This window comes from Pogoniulus pusillus, chromosome 8, assembly GCF_015220805.1.
Source record: "Pogoniulus pusillus isolate bPogPus1 chromosome 8, bPogPus1.pri, whole genome shotgun sequence".
NCBI lineage: Eukaryota > Metazoa > Chordata > Aves > Piciformes > Lybiidae > Pogoniulus > Pogoniulus pusillus.
Genome location: NC_087271.1, coordinates 1,121,731 through 1,137,305, shown reverse-complemented (window position 1 = coordinate 1,137,305; position 15,575 = coordinate 1,121,731). Strand labels below are relative to the sequence as shown.

The 15,575-nt window shown below is 52.3% G+C and overlaps 1 protein-coding gene across 1 annotated transcript; it reads left to right on the top strand.

The window, feature by feature from the left end:
- The first annotated feature begins 994 nt into the window (after positions 1 to 994).
- Positions 995 to 14,829, top strand: LOC135177251 (FYN-binding protein 2-like). Its single transcript, XM_064146928.1, has 15 exons — positions 995 to 1,025; positions 2,020 to 2,051; positions 3,292 to 3,376; positions 4,211 to 4,361; positions 6,020 to 6,113; positions 6,197 to 6,240; positions 7,490 to 7,553; positions 8,403 to 8,477; positions 9,356 to 9,384; positions 11,098 to 11,158; positions 11,699 to 11,791; positions 12,947 to 13,031; positions 13,405 to 13,561; positions 13,711 to 13,744; positions 14,692 to 14,829. Exons 1-15 carry the CDS (start codon positions 1,005 to 1,007, stop codon positions 14,699 to 14,701), a joined length of 1,035 nt encoding a protein of 344 aa, XP_064002998.1. The 5' UTR covers positions 995 to 1,004; the 3' UTR covers positions 14,702 to 14,829.
- Positions 14,830 to 15,575: the final 746 nt, after the last annotated feature.

The window sequence follows — 15,575 nt, the reverse complement described above, 5'->3', positions numbered from 1 at the left end:
CTCTGGGGGGCACAGACCAAGCACAGGTTAGGCTTTTGGTGCTGTAGTGGGGAAGAGTCATGAGATGCTACCTATGGAGAGGTCTGCTGAGGCAAACCTCAGCATCTATTGGGAACAGAGGGGTGCAGAGCTTTTCTGTCACCATCACTACTTCTCCCCAGTGTGGTTTTTCTCCATTAGAGTTGCCACTGCTCTGATTTTGTGTTTCTCAGAGTTGCCTCTTTCTTTTTTTGAGGAGGTTAGTTTCTGCCTTCTGCACTGGTTGGATTGGGAGCCAGGCAACTTCCTTGGGGGAGATCTGCCACAGCCCCTCCTGGGTTTGACCCTAGGGCTATGAAAACTGTAGCCAGTCAAGCTTGATGCTGCAGTCTGCTGAACGTAAATGGCAAACTGAAGGAGCCTGGGCGTGGTGAATGTGTGCTTGCATGCTGAGTGTCTGGGCTCAATACAAGAGGGCTGTGGAGATGCTGGAGTGTGTCCAGAGCAGGGCCAGGAGGATGCTGAGAGGCTGCAACAGCTCTGCTGTGAGCACAGACTGAAAGAGTTGGGGCTGTGCAGGCTGGAGCAGAGGAGGCTCCCAGGTGACCTTCTTGTGGCCTTCCAGGATCTGAAGGGGGCTACAAAAAAGCTGGGGAGGGACTTTTGAGGCTGTGAGGGAGTGGCAGGCCTGGGGGAAATGGAGCAAAGTTGGAGGTGGGGAGAGTGAGGCTGGAGGTGAGGAGGAAGTTGTTGAGCAGGAGAGTGGTGAGAGGCTGGAATGGGTTGCCCAGGGAGGTGGTTGAGGCCCCATGGCTGGAGGTGTTTCAGGCCAGGCTGTGTGCAGCCTGCTCTAGGGTAGGGTGTCCCTGGGCATGGCAGGGGGTTAGAAGTGGCTGCTCCTTGTGATGCCTTCCAACCCTGCCTGGTTCTGTGAAGCTGGGTTTTGCAGTTTAAAGTGCAGCAACTTTTTTAGCCTGGACTAAAAAGTAATTTGTGCTCACAAATATCTTTTTCTAGCACCCAAGATGGAGCCTCAGGAACATGAGGTGAGTCCACCACAGCCAGGCTGACTGTACCAGACCCAAGCATGCTCTCCTCTCCTAAACATCCCAAACAGCTGGTTTTCTCATCTGCTGAGTATGTTCTGTGAGGAGGCTCCAAAGCCTAAAGCAGAAACTGCAGAGGGGACATGAACACACTTGGGGGTGGGGGGAGAGGCAGCTCCCTTGACTTCTGCTGCAAGCATGTAAGTAGTAAGACCACCTGGACACTGGTGGTAGACAAAGTAAATGTCAAGTACCAATATCAAGGTCATGAATTCATGGAGGCAAAACCCACTGAGTTCTTCTGGAAGCTTTTGCCAATGGCAAGCTGGTGGTGGTGATGCCTCTGTGAAGCCATGAGAACAAAACCTGAGCCAGGTTCCTTGTCCTGCCAAGTTTTGGCTGATAAATGAGGGCAACTGCTGTAGACATGACCATAGAGGAGTTCATCCTCTGCTGCAAACCACAACTCTGAGTCACAGAATGGTTTAGGTTGGAAGGGACCTCAAAGCTCAGCCAGTTCCAACCCCCTGCCATGGGCAGGGACACCTCCCACTAGAACAGGTCACTTGAGGCCTCGTCCAACCTGGCCTTGAACACCTGCAGGGAGGTTGTGGGGCACAGAATCACTTTGATCACATTGGGTGCCTCTGTGCTCCACAACCTCCCAGGAGGTGTTCAAGGACAGGTGGGATGAGGCTTTGAGCGACCTCTCCTAGGGGGAGGTGTCCCTGCCTATAGCAGGGGGCCAGAACTGGCTGATCCTTCCAACCCAAACCATTCTATGGCTCTCCCTGTGTAGTTTGTCAGTAAGTGCATCCCCTGCCTTGCCAAGCAGAGGAATATCCATGGCTGAGAACTGTTCCAAGCCTCAGAGGGTTTGGGGCTGTCTAAAGCTGTGTTTCCTTAACTGCTGGGTGACAGCTGAGGTCTCCTATGGAGTTTTGGCTGCTGAGAACAGCACAGTGGCTGAAGTCTTTCCTCTTCTTTATTCTAGAAGCAGAAGGCTTCACTCTCTGCCCAGTCCAGGTAATTCCCTTTCCTTTCTCTCAAGCTTCTTCTAAGCCCACATCTAACCCAGGCTGGGGTTAGGATGTTGTAACCTCCAGTAAATAGAAAGCAATGATCACATATCTGGTGACCAGGAGACAGTGTTGATGCTGCTGCTGCTCCTCTGTGTCAGCACTCCTGGGCTCTGGGGTTGGTTTCATTCTAGAGGGTATCTCGGAGGGGAGGAGGAGGAAGGGGGTTGGGGATTTTCTTCCCTCTTCTGGCGCTCAAGAAGATGCTTTGTCTTTGCCTACTGAAGGCTGAGCTTTGTTAGAGTGAGAAGGGTCAGGTAGGAGGCTCTTCCAAGTGGGACACCTGCTTCTGGGCACAGAGCTGTGTGGCAAGGCAAGGGCCACACTCCAGTTTCCCCCTAGCAACGTCCCCCTAGCAGCTCCCTGCAGCGCTTCCCTGCTGCCTTGGGCAGAAGGCTGCAGCTTGGCTTGGGGTTATGTTGGCTTGGGTTGGGGTTGGGTAGGTTGTTTTTTTCCTTGTTGTGGTTATTTTTCCCCTTTTTGGTGTTTGTGGGTGGGTTTTTTCCCCCTTTTTTGGTGGGTTTTTTTTGTTTCCCCCTCTTTAGTGGTGTAGGGTTTTTAGTTCCCCTCTTTGGTGTGGTGTTTTTTTGGCCCCACTATTGGGTGTGGGGTTTTTTTGCCCCCCTTTTGGGTGTATTTTTTTTGTGGGCTTTTCCCCCCTTTTGATGTGTGGTTTGATTTCTGCCCCCCCCCCCCCTTATTTTTGGTGTGTTTTTTTCCCCCTCTTTGGTTTGCTTTGTTCTGGTGTTGGGTTTGGTTTGGATGGGCATTGAAGAACCATGTGATAAAATGGGGCCACTTCAGTTGGGAACTGATGTGGTGGTGTTCAAAGAACAACCTGTATCATGTTCTGCCTCCTGCTGCTGGGTCCTTGCAAATGAAAGGCCAGGCTTAGTGAGACAGGTACCACCACTGGCACGTGGACCCAGCTTGGCCATTCCTGCCACTAGAAAACAATCACCTCAGGCTGTGCCTTCTCCAGGAGAGGCTGCTATTAACACAAGTAACCAGTGGCCTTAGGCTTGGCTTTGCCCTTCCTTTTAGTCCTGCTGGTCCTTATGGCATCTGCCTCATTCAAAGGGAAAATGAGCTGCTGGTTTGGACACAGTCCCAAAGCAGTCTGCCTGGCTCTGACTTTTGCTAAGATGTCTCTGTTCTGAGCTCACTCTCAATTCTGCAATCTTCAGTCCTGGAAGAACTGTCACAGAGGATGAGGAAGAGTTAAAAACAAGCCTTGGAGGAGAAGAGGAGGAAGCAAAGAGAACTGTCAAGGTATTGTATGCCTGAGATTGCTTTTAGTAGTTACCTGAGGATCTCTTCTCTGTCCTCCCTCTCTTTGGGAAGCAGCTGAAATTTGAGTGCTCTGCCTGTTGCTCCAGTGCGTGCTCAGGGTGTGGTTAGTAGGCTGAGAGAGGTTCTCCTGCCTCTCTGCTCTGGTGAGGCTGCATCTGGAGTGCTGGGCCCACCAGTTCAAGTGGGACATAGAACTGCTGGAGAGTCCAGCAGAGAGCCACAAAGATGCTGAAGGGAATGGAACAACTCTCTTGTGAGGAGAGGCTGAAGGAGCTGAGGCTCTTTAGCTTGGAGAGGAGAAGCCTGAGAGGAGATCTCATTTGTGTTTCTAAAGAGGTGCAGGGTGAGTGGCACAGGCTGGAGCCAGGCTCTGCTGGGTGCTGCCAGTGCCAGCACAAGGGGCACTGGCTGCAAGCTGAGGCACAGCAAATTCCATGGAAACATGAGGAGGAATTGTTCCCTGTGAGGGTGACAGAGCCTGGCACAGGCTGCCCAGGGGGCTGTGGAGTCTCCCTCTCTGGAAATATTCAAGACCTTCCTGGCTGTGATCCTGTGTGATCTGGTCTAGGTGCTCCTGCTCTGGCAGGGGGGCTGGACTGGCTGAGCCTTGGAGGTGCCTCCCAGCCCCTGACAGGAAGGCAGTGCTGCCAAACAGCACTCAAGGCTCCCACAAATCCCTGATGGAAGAGTGCACAGAACAGTTTAAAATCCCCAGGAAGGTCTCCTCTCTTCTCCCAGGTGTATGTATGTGCAGGATTTGTCTTTACTTCTGCTAGAAAGCTCTTTCTAAAGCCTCTGCTGCCCTGACCTCAGACAGATGGGGGCGAGTACATGTCTCCCACAAGCCAACCCAAGGAAGATGGCAGTGGCGAGATGGAAGTGCCACAAGTGAAGCAGGATGTGGCCAGCAACCAGACTCCAAAGCATCCCACCCCACAAGGGCTGGCAAAAGACACAGAGCTCCGTGAGTACCTCATTGTGCTGTTGAGTGTTGCCTCCATCCCCAGCCCCATCTGTTGCCCAAATGTCTCCTCCATATGGGAAGTAATGTTAAATTTGGATCCAACTCTTGAACCAGTTTAGTTCAACCAGGGCAAAAGGTTGCAAGCACATTTGTGTTCTGGTCTGGATGGTTTATTTTGGCTTTGCAAATAGCTTCCTAAGTTGGTTAACCATCTGTGTAACTCAAACCAAGGTGTTTGTTGTTCTAGCAGATTGCCCTTATCCGAGGGAGCTGAAATCCATCCCCTCTGCCTCACCTAATTTATTGAGTCTCAGGAAAGGGCTTGGCTGAGGCTTGTGGTAGAAACTTAGACGAGCAGGATGAGTGCCCAGAGTCTCCCCCCTGTTCCTTATTAAGATGGAATGATTGCTCCTTGCTCCATCTTCTTGCTAGCTCCAGGGAGCCTTTTCCTTTCTCACTTTGAGCTCCTTCTGTCAGGATGCTCTGAGAGATCAGCCAGAGCTGGTGCTGTGCACCCTGCCTGCAAAGTGGAACCCACTTATGTCTCCTGGGCACCCTGGCTGCAAAATGAACCCCTCTTATGTCTCCTGGGCACCCTGACTGCACAATGAACCCCACTTAGGTCTCCTGGGCACCCTGGCTGCACAGTGAACCTGCTTAGGTCTCCTGTGTGTCCTGGCTGCATGATGGAGCCTGCTTAATTCTCTTGTGTGTATTCACTCACAAAACAGTAACAGACATGTGGAGGGGCTGTTGGTGGTCAGGACAAGGCAGAGTCCTTGGACTTGGTGGCTCCAGATTCTTTGTACTCCTTCCTGCAGTTGCTTCTCCCCACAGCAGAAGGTAGGGAGAGCAGAAAAACATGGCCTGGGCAAGCCAGGACATGGATAAGGCCATTTTTGGCCAACCATGACACCTACCTCATCCTTTTCTTCTTCTTGGGGATTTGAAATGTTCTGCAGGACTCCTGGTCATGAACTAGACCATATTGTGGTGGTGCCTCTTTCTGCTGCCTGCACCTCCCTTCATTTAGGGGCTCTAGCTGTTTTTATTTGCTTGGTTGTGTTTCCACGTTGCTCCAGTTCCAGGCCAGTTACTCCAAAATCCATGTCAAGGGTTCAGCATTGCCACTTAGCAAAGTTCCTCCAGTAAGAATCTTTTTCTGACCTCATGAGGTGCAGCTCTCAAGCTCTATTCCAGCCTTTGCTGGAACACGTCCCTGGGATGCTCTCTCTCCTTGCATCCTTTGCAAGGTGCTGATTTCCAGGTGTATTCCCAATGGATTGGCCAATTATTTGGATCTTAGTATCTCCACCAGCCATCCTAATCTCTCTTCAATCAGGCCTGCAAACATCCAGGTATATTCTTCTGGGAATGCTTTCTGGTCAGGAGCATTTGGATCAGAGCTGCCACAACTGAGAATCCTGATGGATGTTGGAGTATTTTTAGAGCTACAAGATGTTAGAACTTAAACATTTTCAATCAGTTTTAAAATGCAAAAGCTTTGAAATTCTTCACTCTTCTTACTCAAAGTGCCTTGGAACAAAAATCCACACTCCCTGGCACGGGAAGTCATGTTGTGGTATCAGCTGTTACACTCCACAGTTGTCCTTGCCCTGAGGAAAGCTTCTAAAGCAAAGGTCCTTTCTCCTTCCCAGGGGCAGAAAGAAGAGCCTTGGAGCAGGACACTTGGCAGCCTCTGCAGGAGCCAGAGAATCTGTATGATGATGTTGAGGAGATTCAAGACAGGCTGTGAGTATGGACCTGGGCTTGGCTGTGAAATGCCTCCTGCAGAGCACACTGCAGCACTTCTGTCTAATGCTTCTGTCTCCCAGGAGCCACATGTCAGATGCCTCAGGCTCGTTTGCTTCAGCCAGCAGTAAGTGCAGCAAGTGGGGAAGCTTGAGTGGGAGCTGCTTTTGGTTTGGGTTGGTCCTTGGGAGATCACAGGATTAACCAGGTTGGAAAAGACTTTCTAGATCACTGAGTCCAACCTAACACCTTCTAACTAACCAAATCAGGCCACTAAGTGCCTCATCCACTCCTAACACCTTCTAACTAACCAAACCAGGCCACTGAGTGCCTCACCAAGTCCTAACAGCTTCTAACTAACCAAACCAGGCCACTAAGTGCCTCATCCACTCCTAACACCTTCTAACTAACCAAACCAGGCCACTGAGTGCCTCACCAAGTCCTAACAGCTTCTAACTAACCAAACCAGGCCACTGAGTGCCTCATCCACTCCTAACACCTTCTAACTAACCAAACCAGGCCACTGAGTGCCTCAACAAGTCCTAACACCTTCTAACTCACCAAACCATGGCACTAAGTGCCTCATCAGTCTCCTTTTGAACACCTCCAGGGATGGTGACTCCACCACCTCCCTGGGCAGCCCATTCCAATGCCAATCACTCTTTCTGTAAAGAGCTTCTCTACAGCATCCAACCTAAACTTGCCCTGGCACAGCTTGAGACTGTGTCCTCTTGTTCTGTTGCTGGTTCCCTGAGAAAAGAGACCAACTCTACCTGGCCACAACCTCTGTTCAGGTAGTTGTAGACAGCAGTAAGATGCTGTGAGTAGCTTCACTTAATTTTCAGTATCTGTTGTGTACCCTTCTGGCCTGGTGGTTCTAGATTGCCATTAAACCCAGCAGGGAGCAATGCCTGTGGCTAGCATGGAGCTTGATTCAGAGACTTTGAAAGCTCTGAAGGAGTAAAATGTAGTGGCCTGGGTGTCATTTGTCCAGCAAACAGGTCTTGTAAGGAGAGGATGAGAAGGGATGGGTTTAAACTGGAAGAGGGGAGATTCAGGCTGGATGTTGGGAAAGGGTTCTTTGCAGTGAGGGTGGTGAGACACTGGCACAGGTTGCCCAGGGAGGTGGTGGAGCACAGAAGCACCCAATGTGATCTTTGATCACATTGGGTGCTTCTGTGCTCCACCACCTCCCTGGAGGCATTCAAGGCCAGGTTGGATGAGACCTTGAGTAACCTATTCTAGTGGGAGGTGTCTCTACCTAAGGATGATCTTCAAGTTCCCTCCCACCTTAAACCATTCTGTGATCCTAAACCTCACCTCATTGCTGCTGAAGGTGGTCTGTGATAACAGTGAACCTTGGTTTGGAGTTTCAGGGAGCAGCCATGAAGAAACCTATGAAGATGTTGAAGCTGTGGGTGATAATCCAGGAAAATCAGAGTAAGTTGCAGTTCCTTGGCTTGAATTGCTGACCTTGATCTCCCCATCCAGATGTTGGCTGGGAGCCTCTTTTTCAGCAGAGAAGTTGCTGTATGGGTGGGTTTCCTCCTCTTCTTCCTCAAATAGTTACCAAAATGAAACCCCTAAGCAGTGAGGTCCCTCTGCTAGAGCCTGTAGCTCTCTCCATCCCTTGGAAGGACTCCTCTTACAAAGGTTCACTTGCATAAACCACACAGGACAGTCAGAGAAATGTTCTGGTTGGAAAAGGCCTCCAAGATTGAATCCAACCATCAACCCAACACCACCATGGCCACCAGAGGCTGAGGGAGCTGGGGGTGTGCAGCCTGCAGCAGAGGAGGCTCAGGGCAGAGCTCATTGCTGTCTGCAGCTGCCTGTCTGCTGTAGCCAGGTGGGGTTGGTCAGCACTGGTCAGGCCACACCTTGAGTCCTGTGTCCAGTTCTGGGCTCCTCAATTCAGGAGAGATATTGAGGTCTCTGCATGCTTCTGGGTAATTTTTCTCCCTTTTGCCAGGAGTTTTTCCTCCAAATAAGCCTAGAACCTTCTGTAGCTGTTGGGTCAGAGGAGGATGATTTCAGTACCCACAGGAAAGTTTGATTTAAGGAAAGATTTGAGCTTGGACCTCCTAATTAAGCATCTTGTGCTGTGTTGGTGCTCACTCCATTGAATCCATCCTTCATCCACACCCACAACCCAGCCTTCTGCTGAGTTGAGGTCTAAGGTCTGCTGCCCTTCCTTCACCTGCTTCAGCACCTCTGGGGCTGTGAGTACTGAACCCTCTCCAGCTTCTTTCCTTTCTTCAACTGAAATTCTCTTTCTCTTTTGGACAGAGCAGAAAAACAAAAGAGATTTGGAAACCTGTTCAAGCTGAGGCTGAAGAATTTCAAGATTAAGGGGAACTTAAGGTAAGAAGTTGCTTCTCCAGCCCCTTCCTCCTGCATAATTTGAGAGCAGGAGATCTAGGTAAGGAGCACAACTTTACTGGGAAAGCTATGCCAGAGGTGCTTCTATCAGCTCATCAAGAGATGCTGTGGCAGGTGAGCACAGGCTACAGGAGTTGAGGCTCTGCAGCCTGGAGAGAAGACTTCAAGGAGACCTTCCAGTATCTGAAGGGGGCTACAGGAGGGATGGGGAGGGAGTATTGGCAAGGTTGGGTACTGAGAGGATGAGGAGGAATGAGTTTGAAGTGGCAGAGGGGAGACTGAAAGTGGATGTTAGGAAAGGGTTCTTTGGAGTGAGGGTGGTGAGACACTGGCACAGGTTGCCCAGGGAGGTCGTGGAGCACAGAAGCACAGAATGAAGGCTAAGGGAGCTGGGGGTGTTCTGTCTGGAGAAGAGAAGGCTCCAGGGAGACCTAATGGAGGCTTTCCAGTACCTTAAGGGAGTTACAAGAAGGCTGTTTGCAAAGGCCTGCAGTGATAGGCTGAGGGGCAATGGCTTCCAACTAGAGCAGAGCAGATATAGATTGGATGTTAGGAGCAAGTTCTACACCATGGAGATGGTGGAACCCTGGAGCAGGTTGCCCAGGGAGGTGGTTGAGGCCTCATCCCTCAGAGAAAGGCTCTGGGCATCCTGATCTAGTTGAGAATGACCCTGCTGACTGCAGAGGAGGTTGAACTGGATGAGCCATGGGGGTCCCTTCCAACTCAGACTGCTCTATGATTCTGTGGAGCCTACATCTGCCATCACTTCAGTGCTGTTAGTTTGTTGGTGCTTGTGGGGGTTATTTTTCGAGCAATGCTGATGTGCAAACTTGCTCCTCAAAGCCTCTTTCTATCCACAGGTTGGTTTCCCTTTCAGTACCAAACTTAGGTAAGCACCGTGGCTGCACCTGACCCCTGGGGGTTTGTGTGTGTATGAAACAAGAAGTTGTAAATGTTCAGGTGGATTGCAGCCAGGATCTCTTGTGCCTCACAAGGTCTAGATGCTAGGAAAGGAAATACGAAAAGAAATGCAGTCAATGTAGGGAGCAGGGTCTGGAGGCCTCTCCTCAAGCTCCTGGCTGCTCAGAGCACACTTTTTTTGTACTGGTACAAATGCACTTTGCCCACAACAGCCCCAAGCAGTGCTACAGGCTGGGAAAGAGTGGCTGAGAGCAGCCAGGCAGAGAGGGAGCTGGGGGTGCTGGGAGAGAGGAGCTGAAGCTGAGGCAGCAGTGCCCAGGTGGGCAGCAGAGCCAATGGCATCCTGGGCTGGCTCAGGAGCAGTGTGGGCAGCAGGACAAGGGAGGTTCTTGTGCCCCTGTGCTCAGCACTGCTCAGGCCACCCCTGGAGTGCTGTGTCCAGTTGTGGGCTCCTGAATTGCAGAGAGATGTTGAGATGCTGGAAGGTGTTTGGAGAAGGGCAGCAAGGCTGGGGAGGGGCCTGGAGCACAGCCCTGTGAGGAGAGGCTGAGGGAGCTGGGGGTGTGCAGCCTGCAGCAGAGGAGGCTCAGGGCAGAGCTCATTGCTGTCTGCAGCTGCCTGCAGGGAGGCTGTGGCCAGGTGGGGTTGGGCTCTGCTGCCAGGCATCCAGCACCAGAACAAGGGGACACAGCCTCAAGCTGTGCCAGGGGAGGTCTAGGCTGGATGTTAGGAGGAAGTTGTTGTCAGAGTGATTGGCATTGGAATGGGCTGCCCAGGGAGGTGGTGGAGTTGCCATGCCTGGAGGTCACAGGCTCACAGGATGTTAGGGGTTGGAAGGGACCCAAGGAGATCATTGAGTCCAACCCCCCTGCCAGAGCAGGACCACTCAATCCTATATATCTCCGTGTCCTATCCCAGGACTCTCATGAGGGGAGGCTGAGGGAGCTGGGGCTGTTCAGTCTGCAGAAGAGAAGACTGAGAGGGGATTGAATCTATGTTTATAAACATCTGAGGGCTGGGGGTCAGGAGGGGGGAACAGGCTCTGCTCACTGCTCCCTGCTCCCTGGGACAGGACAAGCAGCAATGGATGGAAGCTGCAGCACAGGAGGTTCCAGCTCAACATAAGGGGAATTCCTTGACTGGAAGGCTCTCAGAGCACTGGCACAGGCTGCCCAGAGAGGCTGTGGAGTCTCCTTCCCTGGAGCCTTTCAAGGCCTGTCTGGATGTGTTCCTGTGTGCCCTGAGCTAGATTGAGTGGTCCTGCTCTGGCAGGGGCGTTGGACTGGATGATCTCCTTGAGTCCCTTCCAACTCCTAATATCCTGGGAGCCTGTGACATGAAAACTGGCCCCACTGAATGAAGCCTTGAGAAGGTGTTGGGGTGAATGCACCTGTGTCCTGCCTGGGCTGGGGCTTTGCCACTGCTCCTACTCTATTCCTGGAGTTGGATGGCCAAACCCACCTAGACAGCTGCCCACAGCTATACACAAGCCTCCCACCTCGTGCTGGAGTTCTGGATGCTGTTCTTGGATCCCACAGCTCTTCTTTATCCCTTGCCTTGCCCCCTTTTGGTGCTTTGACTGTTCCCAGCCCCAGTGCTCCTCTGCTGTACAGTGCTTTGAGTAGCACACTCAGAATGAGGCCTCCTGACTAATGTCCCTCCTCTCTCTGGGTTGCCACAGCTGCTTCCCAGGCGGACACGGTGGTGTACGACGATGTCGAGGTGGAGCAGAAGGATCCAAGGTGAGGAGAGTGCTTCCTCTTAGGGCTGGTCCTCAGCCCTGGAGGTGTTCCTCTCAGCACGCACCTGAGCCTGCAAGCCACAGGGAGGTCACGATCTGGTGAGGACTCAGTCCTCTGGAGGCAGTCCATGTGTCCCTCCATGTGTGTTGTGTTTGGCAGGGAGCATCCCACAGAGCGTCTGGTCAGTGTTACCTCCTTAGCGCCAGCGGCGGGACAGGGAGAGAGCTGCTCCCAGAAAGATGTGGCAATTCAGATGGCTTTCCTAAGGAGGGAAAACTCCAGCCCCAGTAATCAGCCCCGTGCTGGCAGGCTGCTTGTCAGGACAAGGACTTGTAATGGGAACAGCATGACTTGGCTCTTGCTGCCAGATGAGTGCGGCGGCAGCAGCACATCCAGCAAGTGTCTGCCTTGCAGTGGTGGTGCTGGGGGCAGGCAGGGAGAGAAAAGCATGACTGCTGCTGCACAGGCTTGGAGAGGGGACACAGTCTGCTGAGGGGAGGGAACCCTGATTTCTGTGTGCTTCTTTTCCCCTCCTCCCAGAGAGAAGGATGACAAGTCCAAAAACTGGGTGCCAAAATTCCTGATGGCGAAAGAGGAGAAGGAGCGGAGGAAAAGCAGCGACAACCTGGAAAGGTCTTCATCTGCACTCCTCTTGCCCTCTGCTTTGCTTCTCTGTGCTGCTGCTGCTCTTTACAGGAGGGCTGGGGAGGGACTACTGACAAGGTCTGGTAATGACAGGATGAGGAGGAATGGGTTTGAAGTGGCAGAGGGGAGACTGAAACTGGATGTTAGGGAAGGGTTCTTTGGAGTGAGGGTGGTGAGACACTGGCACAGGTTGCCCAGGGAGGTGGTGGAGCACAGAAGCACCCAATGTGACAGAGAATAATTCTGCAGGCTGTCAGGAAGCTGATTTGATTCCCTCTGTTCCTTAAGAAATTGCAGGCACTGCAGGCTGAGAATGCCAAGCAGGAATCTCTCCACAGCTACCAAGTCCCTACTTTCAGTCCTGTTTCCTCTCCTCTTAATTTTCAGTCTGTGAAAGTTAGCCAAGGGACTGTAATGTATTGCAAGTGGGTGATTGTTGCTTGCTTGGTTGTTCCCTCCCCTGTTGTATTTCTAAGTGCCGTAGCTGGAGTTCCATCTAACCAGATAGTGTGACACTTCCATACCCAGGGAGTGTCCCAGTATGCCACTGCTCCCATTCAACCAGTTACAGGAGCTTGGGCTGTGGCTTTACAGTGCCATGTAAGTGCCTGCTTGGGTGCCAGTCTCCTCCATACCCTGCAGAGGCAATAAAGCTCAAGAGAGCTGTGTGCAGCCCAACTTCTATAACTGACTTAGGAGGGGAGTTATCTGGGGACCCTTTGCTTAAGCACAGATAAAACCAGAGGGAGACAAACTGCCTGGGAAGAGGGCATGGTTGGCTTCCATCAAACCAAAACTGACCTGAGATACTGGATGGAGAGCTGCTGTGTTCCCACCTTGCTCACAGAGTTATGCCAACTGGAGGCACAAAGTGGCTCCCCAGCAGATTTGAGTTGTCTGTTCACATGGCTGCTTTTGGGGGGTTGGTTTTAATAAGAGGATGAGCAATGTGCTTTGCCCTTCCAGGACTTCACAGCTAGGGAAGCCTTAACTCCAAGGCTGGAGTTAAACTCTTGGGTTGCATTTCCCAGTGTGCCAGGAGCTCAGAAGTCTCCCCCTCCCTCCCTCCCTCTCTCTGTCTCCCCCTCCCTCCCTCTTTCCCTCCCTCTCTCTCTCTGTCTCCCCCTCCCTCCCTCTCTGCAGAAATCTCTTCAAAGTCAAGAAGAGCAATGCAGAGAAAAGCGAGAGGATGGAAAAGGAGGAGAAGCTTTTCAGAGAGACATTTCTGGTACGTGTCCGGTTCTGCTCCATGTCTCTGCAGAGACCCAGTCCCTCCCAACTCAACACACTGGGCCAAGTCTGTTCTACTGCTAAATTATCCTCCCTCGCCCCCCTCTGCTCCCTCTCCCTTGCCCCCCTGCTCTACTCTAGTTGTCAGTCCTGCTCTGGGTGAGATGTCCTACTAACCTACTACTGCCTTCTTCCCTCATCTGAGCTCTCCACATGGGCTGCTGCTGCTGGGGTTTTTATCCCCCTCCTCAGCCCCATACAAAGCCTCTGAGCTCGTCCTAGAATCATCTCTCCCCATCCCTTTTCCACCGCCCTGCAAGCGGTGGCGCCCAAGCTGCGGAGCGACCTGTGCCTTTCCTCCTCCGCCGCAGTACGAGAAGGAGATCACCGTGGTCAGCACAGCCGTAGCCGAGCGCTCGGTGCCCAGCAGGAGGAGAGTTGATCTCCCAGTCACAGCTGGGGAGCAGCTGGAGGTGATCGACGCCGCGGAGGGCAGCGCAGTGATCTGCCGCAACTCGCAGGGCCGCTGTAAGTTGGCCGCAAGCCTCTGGCAGCGGCGGTGATGTTGCCATCCAGCTTGGAGGAGCAGGCAGCAGTCTGCTCTTTGTGCTTGGCCACGGAGCCTTTCATTGCCTCAGCAGTTTATTAATTTGCTGCCTTTTTCCCCCTCCTCTCAGATGGATATGTTCTGGTGGAGCATTTGAACTTCAGGTAAACTCAGAGTGTATTTATTATGATGCATATTTTCTTCCTCTGTGAAGAGATTTGAGAGCTGGAGAATGTGCTTAAAAGTTCTGGAGGCAGGGAAAAGTTCATGTAAACAGCCAGCACCAAGTATTCCAGAGGTATTTCCAGTTTCAGGCTGCTACTCTGCTCTTAAGACAGGTTTTCCAGTCCAACTGCAGCTAAAAACAGCCCCACCCCAGCCATGACTTGTATAAATTGGAGATTCTTGACTCGCCTTCAGAGGTGCCACATTGGCTCCCACCTGCTGCAAACATGGGGCACTTGGTCTGCCTTGCCTTGCCAGAGCTCACCCTTGTGTTCCCTGCGGCAGAGTCCTTCCCTCACATGCTCCTGCATAATGGATAGGACCACAGAATCAGGCAGGGCTGGAAGGGAGCACAAGGAGCAGCCAGTTCCAACCCCCCTGCCATGCCCAGGGACACCCTACCCTAGAGCAGGCTGCACACAGCCTCAGCCAGCCTGGCCTGAAACACCTCCAGCCATGGGGCTGGAGCCTCTGAGCATCCTCATGGCCCTTCTCTGGACATGCTCCAGCGTCTCCACAGCCCTCTTGTCCCAGGGGCTCCAGAACTGGATGCAGGACTCCAGGTGGGCTCTCAGCAGAGCAGAGGGGGAGAATCACCTCCCTCATCTTGTTGGCCATACTTCTGCTCCTGCAGCCCAGGCTCTGCTTGGCGTTCTGGGCTGCAAGTGCACACTGCTGGCTCCTGTTGAGCTTCTTGTCCAGCAGGAACCCCCAGGTCCCTCTCCTCAGAGCTGCTCTCCAGCCACTCACTGCCCAGGCTGGATTGGTGCTTGGCATTGCCTCCACCCAGACACAGGAAGGACCTTGCACTTGCTGTTGTTGAAGTGAACCTTCTCCTGCCCAGGTGCCCATTGCTATGAAACCTTCATTTTCTTTTTTGAGACAGGCCCCACTAGCTGCTTCTGCTGAAGGTCTCTTTTGTGCTTCCTGCATCCATGAGCCTGACTTGATCAGCTGTGGAGCGATGATGTGCCTGTAAATAAAGTTCTGCTTCATACTCTTCCACTGTTTAAACAGGCAAGAAGTGTTCCCTTGGCTGGGTCTTTTCCTGCCTGCACTTCAGAGCATCTTGTCACTGAGCATCTCACCATCACTTCTTTTTTCTTTTGGGCAGTGCTTGTGTACTTTGTTGGCCCACTCAGAAAGGGTTGTGCTGTTTCTGTGTTTGCACGAAATCTTTTGTGCAGAACATGTTTGGTTGCTCCATGTCCAACTCATTGTTGTCCTCTGTAGGTGTTAAGAGCTTGCAAAACTTCCCCAAATGACTCACAAATCACAACCACCTGAACTGGTGTGGGGGCTTGGCAGAAGTATGGGAGCAAGAAAGATGTGCCCACACTCTTGCTGCATTAACTACATACAATCACAGAATCAAGCAGGGTGGAAGAGACCTCCAAGCTCATCCAGCCCAACCTAGCACCCAGCCCTGGCCAATCAGTGCCCATGGGCCAGTGTGCTGGTGTGAAGCAGGCTGTACAAAGTAAACCAATGGTGCTGTCTACTTCCCTCATAGGCTTACTGAGGTGTATAAAAACGTAAGTCAAATCAGAGCTAAGACACTCAGCACCACTCTGGCTGGGGCTGCTGCCTGAGCTGCATCTCTCTAGCCTCACCCTCCAGTCTGGACTAACCCACTTTGCTTCCTAACCTCTGGCTGAACCTCCATTCTTCCTTGGGACTTCCTGGGGTAAGGTTGAGAGGGGTAGGGGGAAGGTGAAGGGGTGGTTGGGAGCCCCTCCTGGGGCCTCAGGTTTCTGGGAGGGGAGTTGT

What these genes read in the sequence shown, in the direction of transcription:
- LOC135177251 (XM_064146928.1), top strand. Translation starts at nt 1,005, where the DNA reads ATGGAGCCTCAGGAACATGAG. An exon ending in GGCAAAAGACACAGAGCTCC is followed by an intron (nt 4,362 to 6,019) that starts GTGAGTACCTCA and finishes TCTCCTTCCCAG; the next exon opens with GGGCAGAAAGAAGAGCCTTG. An exon ending in TTTTCAGAGAGACATTTCTG is followed by an intron (nt 13,032 to 13,404) that starts GTACGTGTCCGG and finishes CCTCCGCCGCAG; the next exon opens with TACGAGAAGGAGATCACCGT.